Source organism: Castor canadensis, chromosome 14, assembly GCF_047511655.1.
Source record: "Castor canadensis chromosome 14, mCasCan1.hap1v2, whole genome shotgun sequence".
Classification (NCBI taxonomy): domain Eukaryota; kingdom Metazoa; phylum Chordata; class Mammalia; order Rodentia; family Castoridae; genus Castor; species Castor canadensis.
In genome coordinates this window covers 34,989,426-35,007,260 of record NC_133399.1, presented here as the reverse complement: position 1 = coordinate 35,007,260, position 17,835 = coordinate 34,989,426, and the positions used below count along the sequence as shown (strand labels likewise).

General features: G+C 43.0%; 1 protein-coding gene across 2 annotated transcripts in view; it reads left to right on the top strand.

Annotated features, from left to right (window-relative positions):
• Positions 1-17,835, top strand: part of Insr (insulin receptor) — a 152,824-nt gene that overhangs the window by 118,446 nt on the left and 16,543 nt on the right. The window contains exons 8-13 of one of the 2 annotated variants that reach the window (XM_074054211.1): positions 857-1,107; positions 1,506-1,673; positions 5,113-5,314; positions 7,686-7,721; positions 11,788-12,062; positions 13,661-13,800. In XM_074054211.1, the coding sequence (XP_073910312.1) occupies positions 857-1,107; positions 1,506-1,673; positions 5,113-5,314; positions 7,686-7,721; positions 11,788-12,062; positions 13,661-13,800 (1,072 nt within the window). The remainder of the gene's footprint in view (positions 1-856; positions 1,108-1,505; positions 1,674-5,112; positions 5,315-7,685; positions 7,722-11,787; positions 12,063-13,660; positions 13,801-17,835) is intronic. The other variant, XM_020175647.2, reaches the window with a different exon arrangement.

Sequence of the window (17,835 nt, the reverse complement as noted above, 5' to 3'; positions counted from 1 at the left end):
TGATAAAGGCATGTGTCACCACACACAGCTTTTGTTGGTTGAGATGAGGTTTCCCAAACTTTTTTGCCCAGACTGGCCTCAAACCATGATCCTCCTGATCTCTGCCTCCTAAGTAGTTGGGATATGAGCCACTGCACCCGGCTTACCTGGTCATTTTGAGTATGATTAAGTATATGTGCTGGAATTATTAAGGAAGGTGGTCATAATAGTAATATTAATAAAAGTTTCATCTATCCAGATGTTTCATGCACCAGGGTGAGGGCTCATACACCCTCTCATGGCGTCTTACCAATAACCCATGGGTAGTTACTGCTATTATAGACAGTCTTCATCTTATGCTTTGATAACCCAAGATGAAAATATCTGAAGTCAAAAAGTGCACTGGCTATACCCAAGGTACCAAACATCCAATCTTAGCAATACAGTGCACTGTAGTCTCAGTCATTCCTTCTCATGATCGCAGGGTGAACTGAGGCTGTGGCTCACTGGTGACACCCAGCATCACAAGAGATTATCACACCTCATCTCACCAGCCTGGGAGAACATACAAACTCAAAACTCCAAGTATCGTCTCTACCTAGGGCATTCACTTTTGTACTATTCATGAAGTCAGCAAATTGTTGGTCAATCCACTGTAAGTCAAATACCACCATCATTATTAGTACATAACTGGGATGTCAGAGTCAGAGGCACCTTTCTCTTGGGGTGTTCCTGAGTCACTTTTCTTTGTAGCATAAGATACTGGGGAATAAGAAGCAGCCCTGTAGGGTGTAACTTCCCTGGGTCCCCATCTCCAAGGTGCTCAGAGCAATTATCACTTCATGGTAACCCCCTTCCCCTTGTTTTGTCTTAAAAGCCCTTATCAGAACGTGACAGAGTTTGACGGGCAGGACGCATGTGGCTCCAACAGCTGGACAGTAGTGGACGTTGACCCGCCCCAGAGATCCAATGACCCAAAGTCACAGAAACACCCCGGCTGGCTGATGCGGGGGCTCAAGCCTTGGACCCAGTACGCCATCTTTGTGAAGACCTTGGTTACCTTTTCTGATGAACGGCGGACCTATGGGGCCAAGAGTGACATCATCTATGTGCAGACTGATGCCACGAGTGCGTGGTTCTTGTGACTATTAATTCACTCATGAATTAGATGTCTTGTTTTAATAGGTGCCACCACTGTGTCTACACTTTTTTTTGTGTGGAGGGGGGAGAGTGGTACTGGGATTTGAACCCAAGTCCTCACTTGCTAGGCAAGTGAGCCAGTCTACCAGCCCTTTTGCTTCTAGTTTTGTTTTTCGCATAGGATCTTGTGTTTTTGCCCAGGCTGTCCTGGGACTGAGATCCTCCTACCTCCACCTCCTGAATAGCTGGAATTGCAGGCATGAACCACCACACCTGCTTTATACTCATGGCTTCAAGTTAGGCATTGTCTCCCCTCTCAGGCCAGGCCCACCCAGCAACTTGTTCTATCCTACTCATGGCCAACCTGTTTCCTTTCTCCTTTGCAGATCCCTCCGTCCCCCTGGATCCCATCTCGGTTTCTAATTCCTCATCCCAGATTCTTTTGAAGTGGAAGCCTCCCTCTGACCCCAATGGCAATATCACGCACTACCTGGTTTACTGGGAGAGGCAGGCGGAAGACAGTGAGCTCTTCGAGCTGGATTATTGCCTCAAAGGTAAGCGCAGGAGACTGTGGAGGGATCGGCCACATTTTCCTCCACTTAGAGGAATACACTCTATTCTGTCTCACACAAAACACAGATTTTTTTCAAGTTGGCCTTTTTAAAGTTTTTTTTTAATGGTACTGGGGTTTTAACTCAGAGCCTGTGCTTGCTAGGCAAATGCTCTTATCACTTGAACCACATTCACTTTTTTGCTTTAGTTATTTTTTGAGAAGGGTCTCATGTTTCTGCCCTCACCATCCTGGATCTCAACTCTCCTATGGCCTCCATCCACCTGAAGGAAATGTTTGAAGCCTCAAATTAGTTTAGTTTGTGCACATTGTTTTAAAATTGGGTTGACTCTTTCTTCTTCTTCTTTTTTTTTTTTGGTGGGAACTCAGAGCTTTGAGCTTGCAAAAGCAAGTTGTGCTTGAGCCACAACCCAGTCCATTTTGCTCTGGTTATTTTGGATCACGAACTACTTGCCCGGGCTGGCCTCAAACTGCAATCCTCCTAATCTCAGCTATCACAGGTGTGAGCCACAAGCACCTGACTGGGTTTACTTTTAATTTTTCATTGGTGTATACTAATTGTACATATGAACTGAGCATTGTGGCTCATGCCTGTAACCCCAGCTATTCAGGAGGTGGAGGTAGGAATGTTAAGGTCTGAGGTTGGCCCCAGGGAAAAAGTGAGACCCTCTCACTTTCTATAAATGCATATATAAATATATATTTATCTATTTATACATATACATATGTATATAGATATGTGCAGTATACTTCATATATTCTGCTTTGTACATGCAACGTATAAATGCATATAATGTGTCAAAATCAAATTGGAATAGCTAGCATGTCCATTGCTTCAACATTTGCATTTCTCTGAGAATATTCAACCTCCTCACCATGACTATGGCTGTAGGCAAGAAAGATAAGGAGAGGTGGTGATGGGGGAGGGTTTGGAAAATGGCTGCAAAGGGACAGGTACAGGACCAAGTTGTGTGTTCAGTTGCACAATGGGGTGGTCATAGTTAATAATAATGTATATGTGTTTCAAATTAGATAAAAGTGGGTTTTAAAAAACACCACCAAGCCAGACAAGCTTTCTCCTCCTGTACCGTTAGTTAGTTGGTTTGTCTGTCTCTAATTCATTTTCTGGGGCTATTTTCAACTAGTGACACTCTCAGCCCATAGCCTTGGTGGAGCAGGCTATGGTACTGCTGGCATGGTGTGGTCAAAGTCTGCTTTTGGCTCAGCCCCTGACCTGCTATGGGGTTTTGACCAAGTCACCCAGCCAGTGACTGACTGTCTCCTTTTTGGGAGAAGGAGCGGAAGACAGATAGATGATTGCTGGGAGCTGTCCCAGCAATAAGATCATGAGCTATATGCGTGTTGTGACATCATCCCTGCCTGAGCCCAGGGTTGCTAACATGATTTATCTCCTCGGAGGCTTTATATAACTTGAGCGCCAGCCCAGGCACAGGCTCAGCTCTGAGCTGTTGGCTCTGCATTTGCATCTCTGAAACCACCCGCCTGCAGTGCCACTGGCAGTGTAACAAGTTTCTTTTAAAGCACGGTAACTTTTATTCTGCAGATTGTGATTGCCAGGTAACTGATTAGACACGACTTTATGTGTATTATCACAGCTTATACAATTAAAAATAAACTCACTAAGGAAAAATACTGTAGGAGTCAACTCATTGGAGGTCCCTAGAACAGTCAAATTCATGGGGACAGAAGGCAGAATGGTGGTGCCAGGGGCTGGGAAGGGGATAGAGCTTCAGTGTAGAGAGATGGAAATTTCTGGAGGTGGATGATGGGAACCAGCCATGTGAGTATGTTTAATGCCGCTGAATTAAAGTGGTAAATTTTATGTGTTTATTTTACCCTAATCTAAACCACATACACACAATAAGTAAGCTTATTAACCATGAGCTGCAGTAACTTTCTATTAATGTTAGCAATGTGGGTTTTTTTAAAAATTGTGATCAAATATATATAACATAAAATGTATCTTAGTAGTCACATTGCTGTACAGCCATCCCCACCACCACATTTTCCAAACTGAAGCTCTGACCCCATTAAACACTGATTCCTATTCTCTCCCCCAGGCCTGGCACCCACCAGGTGCCATGAATTTGATGAATGCATTACTTTTGGGATCTCAGAAAAACCTGGGTGCCCAGTTTCATGCAGTCATACCTGTACCCCATCAAAGGTTTCTTCCTTTCTAGAAAAAAGTATCAGGAGTCCCCCCTAACTAAGGAAATCCTATCACTTTCTTCTGCCCCTGATGTGGCAACTGGCCTTCCTTATAGTCAGTACAGCCGGGTTATTTTGTGTCTGTTCCTAAATGTAAGATGTACTTTTTAGGAGTCCCCACAGGCTTTTAAAACACTTAGGCTTCTGAGAGGATCTGACCACTCACAGGCAGGTGCTTGACACACGCAGTTACATTCTCTGTACCCAAAGCATCAAAGGACAGGGGAAAATAGGATTCTGTTTACTTAATAGCACCCCTCAACCTAGTTATGACACCTCAAATGTCTCCAGACATTGCCTATTCTGGGGGGAGGGAGGCAAAATAATCCCCCAGATAAGAATGTCAAATTAATTGACTTCTGAGTTCATGAATGGACCCTCTAGAGTTCTGTGTGAAACTGCTTTGTCCGCTCATCATTATATTTGACTTGATTGGTTGGTTGATTCATTCATTCATGTATGACCTAGCCCCCCAAACTTTTGCCAGACCATCTCTTACCATTCTCTCCCTCAACTCCACCCCCCCACCCCCAGCTTATTGGTTCCTTGGTGTTTTTGATCTGCCAAGAATATTTCTGTCCCAGCACCTTTACACTTGTCTTTTGCTCTGTTTGAATCACTTTACATGAAAATGTGTGCATGGCTCATTCCTTTTCTTAATTTGGGAAGGCTCAGAAGTTACTTTCTCTGAAACTATTCCATAACAATAGCATGCTCCCCTCCCCCATTCTCAGTTCTTTCTTACTCTTCCATGTAACTTGTGACATATGTATTTAGCAGTTTGTTGTAAAATGTGAAGTTCTAATGGCAGAGGTGTTCTCTTTTTACCTTACAGACTTCATTTCAGTTCTGGGTTTATGATATCTGACAGTTTCTAAAACATGTTAACAATTACTGCAATAGTGTAATTATTATTATTATTTGCAGTCCTAGGGTTTGAACTCAGGGCCTCACACTTGCAAGCCAAGAGCTCTACCACTTGGGCCACACCTTCAGCCTTTTTTGCTTTAGTATGTGTTTTAGATAGGACCTCCTGCCTTTGCCTGGCCTGGCCTGGAACTGTGTCCTACCTCTTCCTCCCTAGAAGCACCACCATGGTAGGCCAAGAGGTTTTATTTTTCAAAGTAGAACTTGAAGTCAGGTTCTGCCCTTTGTATCCAGAAGACCTCGTTTGCTCTGCCTTTTCCTAGGGTTGAAGCTGCCCTCCCGGACATGGTCCCCACCATTTGAGTCCAAAGATTCCCAGAAACACAATCAGAGTGACTACGAGGACTCCACTGGGGAGTGCTGTACCTGCCCCAAGACCGACTCCCAGATCCTGAAGGAGCTGGAGGAGTCCTCGTTCAGGAAGACCTTTGAGGACTACCTGCACAACGTGGTTTTTGTCCCCAGGTCAGGACTGATTCTGCATGACCCTGGGCTCGTTTGGTGTCCATTGACTAGCTTGTGGGGGGAGGGGAGGTCATTATTTATGGAACAAGGTGAAGTGGGCCCCAGAGACCACAGGGAATGGGGGAGTCCCAGCTGAGCCCTTACCTGGATGAAGCAAAACATCTTGCAACTCCAGTGGGCATGTATCCAACAAGAGTAAATAATCAAACAAAAAAGGGGAGATTTACACAGCCCAGCGTTCACCTCCCTTCCCTCCCTGCCCCGTTCTCCATCGGGTTATGAAGCAAACTACCACTGGGCAGATCATGGGAAAGGCCTGCCCATATGACGTACTTGATTGTTCTCTGAGTGTCCAGCTTGCTCCCTCCTCTCTCTTTTTTAAATCCCTATAAGTATCTTGCTCTTCTAGAACTTTCTGTGGCATCATCTACACCCAGAGGCTCCTCCTATTTACATAGGTTGAGCTTTCTTTAGTGAGAAAAAGTACATGTGCGGTCCAGAGAGAGCCTGCAGTGTAAGTCACTCTAAGGTTTAAATCCATCTTCTCACCTTTCCTGCAAGGAAAGACAGGTGCTTAGGTGAAAGGTGCATGTCTGTGGGTTGTTGGGTTTTGTTTTTGACTGATTTGGGCTCAAATGGGAACAGACATTTATGGATACGGTAGGTCCCTCACACACACATTTCTCTGTGTTAGTGTGGAGAGACAGAATGGCAGAATGATTAATCCAGGGGGCCCTGCAAACCTGGTCTCCCTGCTCTTCTGCATACTAGCTTGAGCAGGTTATCCCACCCCTGCCTCACAGTTTCCTCATCCATAAAATGGACATAATGCGGTTAGTTGACCATCAGTATCTGTGGGAGATTGGTTTCAGGATCCCTGAGGACATCAAAATCTGAGGACATTCAGGTCTTTATATAGTATTTGGCCAGAACCTACACACATCGTCCTGTGGACTTAATATTGTCCCTAGGTAACTCATAATACCTTAACACAGTAGAAATACTGTCTACATAGTTGTCTTACCATATTGTTTAGGAACTAATAACAGGAAAAAGTTTGTATATGTTCGGTACACATGCAGTTTTTTTTCTAAATATTTTTGATCTGGAGTTGTTTGAACCATGGATATGATTGTCTCTGTATTTTAGGGCTATGTGATTAAGTGAGGATTCTCAACTGTGATCCCATGACTATTTAGAATGAGCATGTTCTCTGTGATGGGAGCTGTCCTATGCATTGCAGGGTACCAAGCAGAATTCCTGGCCCTAATCTCTTGAAGATAACTTGCACACACACCCCCGCCCCCGCCCCAGGAGTGATGACCAGAAATACTTCCAGAAACTGCCAAATGTGCCCAGGAACCTGTGTTCCCATGTGGATCGGTGTGACTTTCTCTGGGCTCCTTTCTACCTTCCCATCTTTGTTTCTCTGCCTTAAGAATTTTTGCAGGTGGCTACCCCAAAAATATCTGATACAATTGTCCATTTCCAAAGTGGATTAAAAACCCAGAAGGTTTACAGTGGGATAGAATGAAGTTCTAAAGTGTGTCTGTTCAAATGTCTACCTACACTACTTATCCTGGTCACTTTTTTCCCAGAGCCATCAATATGTTGATGTTTCTTTTTTCTTTCTTTCTTGCATTTTTTCTGCCATGACCTGGAGTCCAAAAAAGTCTGTCAGTAATACAACCCAAGCATCAAAGGAGTTACTGTTTTATTCATTTAAAAACAAAATGCTGCTAGGCTGGGGTAATAACTAAGTTGATTCTGGTCAAGTGTAGTCCAAGTTGACATCCAAGAGAATCCCAGCCTCTGGAGCATATGTCCTCTGATTCCCTCCCTCCCCCCTATCCCCAATCCCCTATCTGGATTACCTGCAATTTGGGAAAGGTGTAGTTCGTTCCCACTAGGCAGAGATAGGAGGTCCAGGGCTGAACCCTTGTATTAGTCCATTTTCTGTTATTATAATGAAATGCCTGAGGCTGGTTACTTTATAAAGAACAGAGGTTTAATTTAGCTCACAGTTTTGAAGGTTAAAAGCCCAAGATCAGATGACCCATGGATCCAGGTCCTTTTGGCTACATCACATCATGGCTGATGGCATCACAGTTGGGCACCAGTGTTGGTACAGAAATGTCATACTGATGAGACAGGAAGAGAGTGGGGATGATCTCCCTTGAGGTGCTGCCTCTTACCACCACCTCTTACTACCATACCATACCACATGAACCCTAGGAAACACATTCAAACTTTATCCAAACCAAATCAGTGCTCCTGCTTGAACAGAATGTGACCTGCAGGATGTCAGAGTCAAATGGCCCATTTGATTAAGTTCCGTCTATCCTTAAAGTGGCTGATTTTGTTTTCACAGAAAAACCTCTTCAGGCAGTGGTGCTGAGGACCCTAGGTACGACTCAGCCCTGGGGCAGCCTTGTGGCCCCAGGTGGCTGCTCAGTGCAGGGCTGGGTGCCGGATGGAGTGGGAGGCATGGGGCTCCATGGACATCTCAGGGGTTTCTGTGGCTTTTTGCATGCAAGGGGCTACCATGCTGAGATCAGACACTTCACAAATTCACCAATTAAATGTCTTCACTTGGAAATGGAATCAGGGTATGAATATAGGGGAAAATTTTAACTAACACACTCTTCCTAAAACACAGAATAAAGGGGGTATGCTTTCTGGGTCCTTCCCCTACATCTTAGTTTCTACCCCCTTCTCCCCCCCCCCGCCCCCGCAAGCCTCCATCCACACCTACTGTGCCATGTGTGCAGAACCTTGGAGCACAGACATTATAGTCTCTTCCTGATGGGCGTCCTGCTCACTCCAGCAGCTCCTACTTAGTGCAGGGAGACTGAGCTGAAAGAGAACATTCTTAGTAAGCTCAGTCTCATCCTGTGCGTTGAACCACTACAATAAGAGATGGAACAGGCAGCCTGAACAAAGGAATATTGAGTGACTTGCGTTTACACTAAGGAGAGTCCAATATGTTTCCCTGAAAAAAAGTGTTTTGGTGGGGAGGGGGAAGTGGAGTTTGAGCTAAGGGCTTGAAAAGCAGGCACTCTACTGCTTGAGTCATGCCTCCAGTCCATTTTGCTCTGATTATTTTGGAGATAGGGTCTTGTGAACTATTTGCCTGGGCTGGCTTTGAACTGAGGTCCTCCTGATCTCAGCCTCTAGGTAGCTGGGATTACAAGTGTAGCCACTGGTACCTGATTGCAATTTGTATCTTAAAGAATGAAGGGATATGGTTCTAGGGAAGAGATCAAACAAGGAGAACTTGGGGAAAGACAACTAGTTGGGAAAAGCCATGAACTCTTGGCAGGAACAAGAAGCAAGACTGGAAAGGCAGGTAGGGGCCACACTGAAGGTTTCCTGTTAGTGAAGTATTTATTTGCAAGCACCTGTGTGGCCTGATCTGACCTCTAGTGGCCATTTGGAATACAGAATCTTGTGGCCTTTCCCCTAAGCAGGATTTCTCCATTGTCACGCGTCATTGGTAATGGGGGCTACATCATTCTCTGAGGTGGAGGGGTGGGGTATTCTGAGGACTAGAGGATGTTGAGCCGCATCTCTGGCTTCCACCCACTTCCCACTTCCATGCCAGCAGTGTAGCTGCTTCCTAAAGTAGTGACAACCAAAGATACCTCCAGACATGTTCCAGTGTCCTTTGGGGCTGGGAATAGAAAGATCCTTGGTTGAGAACACTGGCTTAGTGTGAGGTTGCCAGACAATCTCATTCTAAAGCTAGGAAAGGAGGGGCATGTCTTTCCCATGAGAGGTTAGTCAATACGTTTGTTTTTATTTATTTTTTTTTGTGAAACTGGGATTTTAACTCGGCCTCACACTTACTAAGCAAGCTTGAGTCACTCTGCCAGCCCTGTATTTGGGTTTTGGACACTATGTAGCCTGTCACACTGTTTAATTTTACCCCTTTGAGAATGACTAAGCACTTAAGGAAGTAGGTACAATGCAAATAAACCCAAAGTCAATAGATACACTAGCAATAAATACTCTAATCAGAATATAAGATAGGGGAAAAGATCACTTTCTTTTTTTTCTTTTTTGGCAGCACTGGGGTTTGAACTCAGGGGCTCATGCTTGCTAGGCAGGAGTTCTACTTGAGCCACTCCACCAGCCTTTTTTTGTGGTGGGTTTTTCAAGATAGGGTCTCACAAACTATTTCCCTAAAATGGCTTTGAACCTCAATCCTCCTGATCTCTGCCTCCTGAGTAGCTAGGATTACAGACGTGAGCCACCACCACCTGGCCAGATCCCTTTCATAATTGCTGAAAAACCTCACGATAAACCCATTTAGAATCACCTGAAAAGGAAACAATCAGGATTTTTACTGATTCATAAAATTTTACAAGTGCATGTGAAAGGCTGTGTTTTTGAAACACTTAAAGGAAGTTTACCAGCAAATAAATGGGTAAACTGTAAAAATGAAAAATGGAAAGTTAATATCTTAGACTTTAAAATGTGACTGTCTGTCCAAATGTCTACATGACTAAATCCAAATGTCTGTGAATAAACAGTGCAGGTATAGTGATAAGGAAAACGCTAGAAATTTATGGAAAGATGTGCAGAGGACAGGGAGGGACATTCCTTAGAAAAGCACGGAGAACCCGTCAGTAAAACAGAGTTTACGTGCAGCCAAACAAAGCTGTAATTAAAGTGGTCGACTGATGCCATATTTTAATCTGGGACAAACCACCCACCAACAACAAAAAGAATGCTAATGTTGAACCCTCAGCTTGGCTGAAGTTCAGTGTCGTGGCTTGTAGGTGAGGCCACAAGTTGATACAAAGCTTTCAGATAACAATGTAGTGATATGTATAAGGAAGTTTAAAAGGTTCCATATCTACTTGGACTTAGTGATGTTTTCTTCTAGGATCTACTTTTGAAAACTAATAAGTAAATCAATGATAAAAGCAGTATTTATAATATCAAAAAATTGGGAATACTCATGTATATTTTGTGTTGGATCAAGTCCAGGACCTTGTGCATGTTGTACCACTGAGCTACAATCTTAGCCCCTGGAAAATATTGTTATTTAGAAAATAGGAAGATGAGGAGAGGGTGAAGGAGGGCAAATATGATGGATGAATTTTGTATTCATGTATGAAAGTAGAACAATGAAGCCTTTTGATATTGTTCTAAGAAGAGAGGAGAGGGGATGAGGTCACAATGGAGGGGGTGAATCTAATTAAGATACATTGTAAGCACATATGTAAATGTCACAATGTATCCCCCTGTACAACTATTATATACTAATAAAAATAAACAAAGAAAATAGGAAGTGAGCCAGGCCTGCTATTACACGCCTGTAATCTCAGCACTGGGGAAATTGAGACAGTAAGATCACAAGGTCAAGGCCAGTGTGGGCTACATTAGAGAGACCCTGCTTCAAAAAAAAAATGAAAACAGCAACGGAAAAAGAAAAACAATAAAACAGGATGGTTAAGTGAAGGATGGCTTATGTATTAAGTGTAATATTTTACAGCCAAAAAAAACTTTCCAAATTTTCTGCGAAGACCACGTGCCCCTTTTGTAACTAAGAGGAGAGAACCCTAATGTTTAGAGAGAAAGAAATGAAAACCCTGTCCCACTTAAGACATTATGTTTTAAGGAAAATACTTAATGGATGTTTCCGTGCTGACAATTACCTTGAGCCTCATCTCTCTCTCTCTCTCTCTCTCTCTCTCTCTCTCTGTCTCTCTGCCTCTCTCTCTCTCTCTCTCTCTCTTTCACACACACACACACACACACACACACACACACACACTGTTTTTAAGAAGAAAAGCAATTGTCTAAAGAAAACAGCACATACTGGAATTATGAGGCATTTAAATTTTCTTCCATAGACTTTATGTTTAGATTTTTAAAAATTTGTTGGTTCTTGACATTTATTTCCTAATATATGTCTTTAAGGGGCGGGAGAAGTGAGCCAGTGGGTTAGGTGTTTCTTGGATTTGCCCTTTATCCCTGTGATACGATTTTCTCGTCTAAGAATCCAAATGTCATCACTCATCTACCTTACACAGAATGAGAAAGTGTGTTCCTTCTCTTTCAATTGATGATGTGCATTCCTAACTTGTCCTCTTGGGCTTTCATGAATAGTTCCAGTCTTGAATGCTTTCAACATCTTATTTTTTAACACGGAGCCTGGTGGCTAATCCTGGGCAAATGGGAAACCAGCAATCAAGCATGATGAGGGGGGATATGGGTGTGGCTTTTATGGCCCTGGAACCACCGGCTCTCAGCTCTCAGGGATGAGCCTCCTTTCATACTGAAGATCCCCCATGAGCATCTCCAAAGGTGCTCCAGGTGGTAATTTTTGGCAATTTGCATTTTAATCCATGTGGCCCTGTACCTCCCTGCACCCCATTCTTTCTTTGTAATTAAGCCTTGTATCTCCAGCATCCTTTTCAGATAGTGATGGTATGTTCACACGTGTTCTACTGTCATTCCAGGCCCTCCAGGAAACGCAGGTCTCTTGGTGACGTGGTAAATGTGACAATGGCTGTGCCCACGATCCCGGTTTTCCCCAATGTCTCCTCCACTGTGGTGCCCACAACCCCCGAGGAGCACAGGCCCTTCGAGAAAGTAGTGAACAAGGAGTCCCTGGTCATCTCAGGCCTGCGCCACTTCACTGGCTACCGCATCGAGCTGCAGGCCTGCAACCAAGACTCTCCTGAAGAGAGGTGCAGCGTGGCTGCCTATGTCAGTGCCAGGACCATGCCTGAAGGTACACTGTGACCGGGCTGACACTTTATGGGTAGGAGACCCAGCTGACCAGGGGCAAAACCTCTACCCTCAAGGTGGTATGGATGTGGACTTTAACATGTTTGCATTCACTGCTGGTTTTGAGATGGGTCTCACTGTGTTGCCCAAGCTGGCTCCAACCGCTGGGCTGAGGTGTCTTCTGCCTCACCCTCCCAAGTAGCTGGGACAGTAAGGGTGCCATACTACAGCCAGCTTACTGTTTTTTGGTTGCAAGAGTCATGCACAGTTATTATGTAAATTTCAGAAAATACACACAGACCATAAGAAAAATAGAATAAGTTGAGAGAAATTTAGCTGTAGTGTACTAAGATTCTACAGAGAGACAGAACGGATTGTGTGTGTGTATGCACATGTGTGTGTATTACATATAAATGTACGTATTTCTGTCTCCATGAATGTAAACACTTGACTATTTTAGGGACCTCCAATAAGTGGCCCCATATAGTATATTGTTATGATTGGGAACGATACCCATATCTATCTATCTGTCTCTATATCTATCTGTCTGTCTGTCTATCAATCAGTGACTTCTCGATAGATAGATGGGGGGGGGGTGTGCGTGTGTGTGTGTGTGTAGGGAGAGAAATTGAGAATTTGCCCATGCAATCTAGATAAATCCAAGCTCTGCAGAGGAGGCCAGCCATATAGAAACCCAGGGAAGATTCACAGTTGAAGCCAACAAACCATCTACTGCAGAATTCCTTCTTGTCTGGGCTCTTCAGCCTTACCTTTCTTAAGGCCTTTAGCTGATTGCATGAGGCCAATCTACATTATGGAGGGTCACTGACTTTACTTAGTGTACTCATTTAAATACTAATCTTACAAAATCTCATTAAAAAAAAACAGCTTTACAGAAACATTCAGAACAATCTTTGGCTCAATATCTGGGTACCATGGCACAGCCAAGTTGACAAAACATTCCTTCTCTGTGGATTCCATATCCATAGATTCAACCAACTGCAAAAATTGAATATTTCTAAATATCTAAAAATATTTTTGAGAAAATTGCAAATGCATCGAACATAGACTTTTCCCTTGATGTTAGTCCCTAAACAATATAGTATAACAACTATTTTGATGGCAATTACATCATATCAGGTGTCATAAATCATCTAGACATGAGTTGAAGTCTACGGAAGGATGCATCTACATTCTGTGCAAATACTCTGTTATGTGAGAGGCTTGACCATGTGTGGATTTTGGTGCTCTCAGGGAAGGCCTTCAAACAAGTCCCCATGGATGCCAAGGGACAACTGTACCAAATTTGTATTAGATGTGACCATTGGTGGAAGCTGGTAGAAGGTCCAAGAGAACTCCTTGGGCTATTTTTGCAGCATCTCATGGGTCTTAAATGACTTTAACATAAAAGATATATAAAGAAAATAACTCAATGACTCTTTCTAACTGTCCCATGAAATGAGTTTCGTGCGTATGTTTTTGGCAAGAAGAATAGGATGTGGCAAAATTATGTAATTAGTTCAAGGCCACTTGGTCATTAGGTGGCAAGGGTTGGATTTGGTCTAAGAGTATGTCCCAACCTCTAATCCCGGCTTCTTACAGCCAAGGCAGATGATATCATTGGCCCTGTGACCCATGAAATCTTTGAGAACAATGTTGTTCACTTGATGTGGCAAGAGCCTCAGGAGCCCAACGGTCTCATTGTGCTATATGAAGTGAGTTATCGGCGATACGGCGATGAGGTAAGGGGTTTTGAGTCTTTGGTATACACCTTGAAAGCTGTACTTGTTGTCTCTTTCACTCTGCTTAAATTCTGATTCAAGTTCTTCCCTTATCCCATGCTGTGTTATTAGGACTCCGAGCCTTGACACACAACTTTCTAGGGAGCTAGAACAGAAATGCCAACTTAAAACCTTTTATTTCTTTCATAATTGCATTTCAGCTGTCTCCTCCAAGTTGGATGGTGGCTGCTGCATTTGTGTCCTTCCTGAAAATGCCACAGACTCATTTCACTTTAGAGAGATTTATATGAATTTGGGAATGGATCAAGTTAAGACCTTAATGAGAGAATTTTTGATGGATATCTTCCTTGTGCACCAGACACTGTAAAAATTGATGGGTGAATCCAGAGATACGTAAGAGATAGAATCCAGTAGGAAAAACCAAGAGCATCTGAGCTGTCTGGAGGGCTCACTGTGTGCTTAACACTCTGTACTTCATTTATCGTCTTCTGTCACATCTAAGATGTCACAAGAACCTCCATTGTTTTTATGGATCACTAAGAAATAAAAAGTCACTGCCAATTCCAGGTGCAAGAAGTAATGTCACAGTGTGAATCAGTCCATTTTTCTCTGGTTATTTTGGAGAATAGGGTCTTGTGAACTATTTACCCAGGCTGGCCTCGAACCACGATCCTCCTGATCTCAGCCTTCCAAGTAGTTAGGATTTCAGGCATGAGCCACCAATGCCTGGCTTGCAGCCTGTTTTTAAATGCCTTGCAGAGAGCTGTAAAAAGGAATAAGAGGAATATGCAACAGAAACCATTTGTGAGAAAATAAATTTTAGAAAATAGAAGTGCCCTTGCTGAAATAGTCATTTGCTGCTGATTTGGGGAACCTATTTGCTAAACAAATGGCCTAGTTTGCCTTTTTTGTTTTGTTGGTTTTGGAAGTACTGGACTTTGAGCTCAGGGCCTTGTACTTGCTAAACAAATGCTCTACCACTGGAGCCATACCTCCAGCCCTTTTTGCTTTAGTTATTCTTTAGGTAGAGTCTCCTGCTTTTTGAACAGACCAGCCTGGACCTCGGTCTTCCTTCTTATGCCTCCTGTATAGCTGGGATGACAAGCATTGCACCACCATGCCTAGCTTTTTTTGTTGAGAGAGGGTCTTGCTAACTTTTTGCTGGGGGTGGTCTTGAACCTCTAACCTTCCAATCCCTTGTCTCCTGAGTGTGGGATTACAGTGCCCAGTCCTTTTTCCTTGATAGGAGCAGAAGACGGAGAAAATTAGGAGCAGGGTTTATATCACCTTCTTAAAAATCTTTTCCTAGAGATTTATTTGGTTATTTCCAAGATTATCCTTAATTGCTTAGCATTGTTTTGATCAAGAAAAAAAGTAATATAAAATTTTATGTATACACAATTTATACTACTGGAGTATGGTCGTCCTCCTGTCCTTGGAGGAGACATCCCAAGACTCCCAGTGTGTCTGAAATCACGAACAGTATTAAACCCTATGCATACTTGCTTTTTCCTATACATATGTACATATCATAAGTTTAATTTATAAATTAGGCACAGTAAGAATAAATACTACTAATAAAATAGATGCCTAGGGTAAGGTTTATTTATAAACAAGGCACAGTAATAGAATAACCAGCAATAGCTAATATTTAAATTGAGCAATTTTAACCATGCACTCTACTAAAAGTTATTTAAACACATGAATTGTTTATTTCTGCAAATTTCCATGTAATATTTTTGGACCACAGTCGACCTTGGGTAACTCAAACTACAGATAAGTAGGGACTGCTATATATTTTATCACACTGATAAAATTCTCTCCAGCATTTGGTGGGAGGTAACTGTTTTCTTTTTGGCTACATTAATAGACAAAATTGCCTCTAACTGTTTGATGGCATGGTGTAACCCTTAATCCTTGCATTAAAATCATTTGTCACAACTCACCCCCCCCACCTCCCCTCAGACACCCTGTCACCAGGATGTCCACTTCCTCCTGGGAAAAGACATCAATTTTTTTGGTGCCGGAGTATCTTTTGAAGTTTTTGGTCTCTTTCTCTTGTTGGCACAGATTTTTTTATGTACTTGGCTTCTTTACCCTTGCTTTTCTTGTTTTTGTTTTAGGGTTTATGTGTGTTGGTGTGTAGGGGGAGCCCTTTGTAGGTTCTGGATCTTTCTGTCATGCTTCTTTCTTGCTCTTCACCTCTTGTGGTGTTGGGGGGTAAAAGACTAGCCTCACACAGTGCCATTTCCCCTTTGTCCCTGAGAGCAGCTCTCCTAGGTTTCTATATTTGCTTATTTTTCCCTTTCTACTTGGTGACTCATTCTACTTGAACCTTTGGACTGAGTTCCCTGCCCCCCACCTTTTGCCTGCCCGGCCTGTTTGTTTTCTTGTTATTATTGTCACATGATAAGCATGGGGGTTTTTACAGCTCTTTCTCTTCCCAGCCCTCCTCCCCCTACAATGTTCCAGCTCGGTTCTCTGCATGCACTATTAACTCTGGAACTGTTTTGGGAGGTTTTCCAAGTTTTGATCTCATGCTTACAGGTCTGACTGACTAACTCCCCAGTGAGCCCCTTGTCATCCCTAATAGTTCTGTGCTTATCTCTAGTTACGTGCTTATCATGGGGTGTGCACCCCACTTTGTTTATGTCCCATTCTAAAAGACATTTGGGTGGGTTCCAACTCTTTATGATGATTAAGAAAGAAGTTAAAAGGTAGCACGTGGGAAGGAAAGAACTGTTTTTATTTGTTCTTAAACACTAAGCCCGTGGATCCCTTTGGTCCTGGTGAGGCTGGGAGGTGTGGGAAATGAGTTAGGCCATGAAGGATGCCTTCATTCCCAACTGTTTGAATGACATTGCCAGAGGCCTGGCCACACCAGCCCTCGATGAGGGGGGTCTCCAGTAGAGCCAGACAGTTCCAGGCTCAAGGGCTGGCCCTGCTGTTTCTCAGCTGTGAGAATCCACCACTAGTTTTTGTCAATTTAAAATTGGTTAAATGATTATAACAATCATTTAATCTCCTAAGGCAGGGGTAGGTCAGCAAACACCATCTGTGATCTATCAATCACTTTTTTTCTCTTTTTGTGGAACTGAGGTTTGAACTCAGGGCCTTGCACTTGTGAGGTAAGCACCTTACCACTTAAGCCCACCCCCCAGCCCTTTTGCTTTTCTTTGTTTTCAGATAGGGTCTCCTGCTTACTTTTAATCAGGCTGGCCCTGAACTGTGATTTTCCTGTATTTACCTCCTGTGTAGCAGGGATTACAGATGTGGGCCACCATGCTGGGAAGATCACTTTTACTTTTCAAATGGTTGGAAACTCCAGGTGCGGTGGTGCACACCTGTAACCCCAACACTTGAGGGGCTGAGGCAACAGGATCATGTGTTCAAAACCAGCCTGGGCTACCTAGCAAACTTTGTCTCAAAATCCAAAAGACAAACAAAAAACAAAAAAGGGTTGGAAGAAATCAAAAGAAGAATAAGGAGAGATGTTGAAGAAAGGGCACAAAGTTTTAGTTAAGGAGAAGATTTTCTAGGAATCTATTGCACTGAATAGTGAATATAGTTTAATAGGACGTATTTCAAAATTACTAAAAGAATAGACTTTAGGTAGAGAGGGTGGGAGATAGAAGGAGGTGGTATAACAGCACTAAAATACACTTAAATAGGAAGAGTAGTTGTCGTTTGTTTTACAGCGTAGTGGGTTGACTATAGTTACGCAAATTATACATAGTAGAGATATATTGAATTATTACCTTGTACCTCATAAATATGCATTCTAGTTACAATGTAGCAACTAAAATTTTAAATTAGACTAAACAAAGTATACATTAAGATGTTTTCGCCACAAAGAAGTACACAAAGAAGTACTGGATCTGGTGGTGCATGCCTGTGATTCCAGGAACTCCGATGGCGGAGGTAGGAGGATCTCAGTCTGGGGCCAGTCTGGGTAAAGCTTGAGACCCTATCTGAAAAACAAAGTAAAAACAAAATGCCCAGTGGAGTGGCTCAAGTGGTAGAGTACTTGTGTAG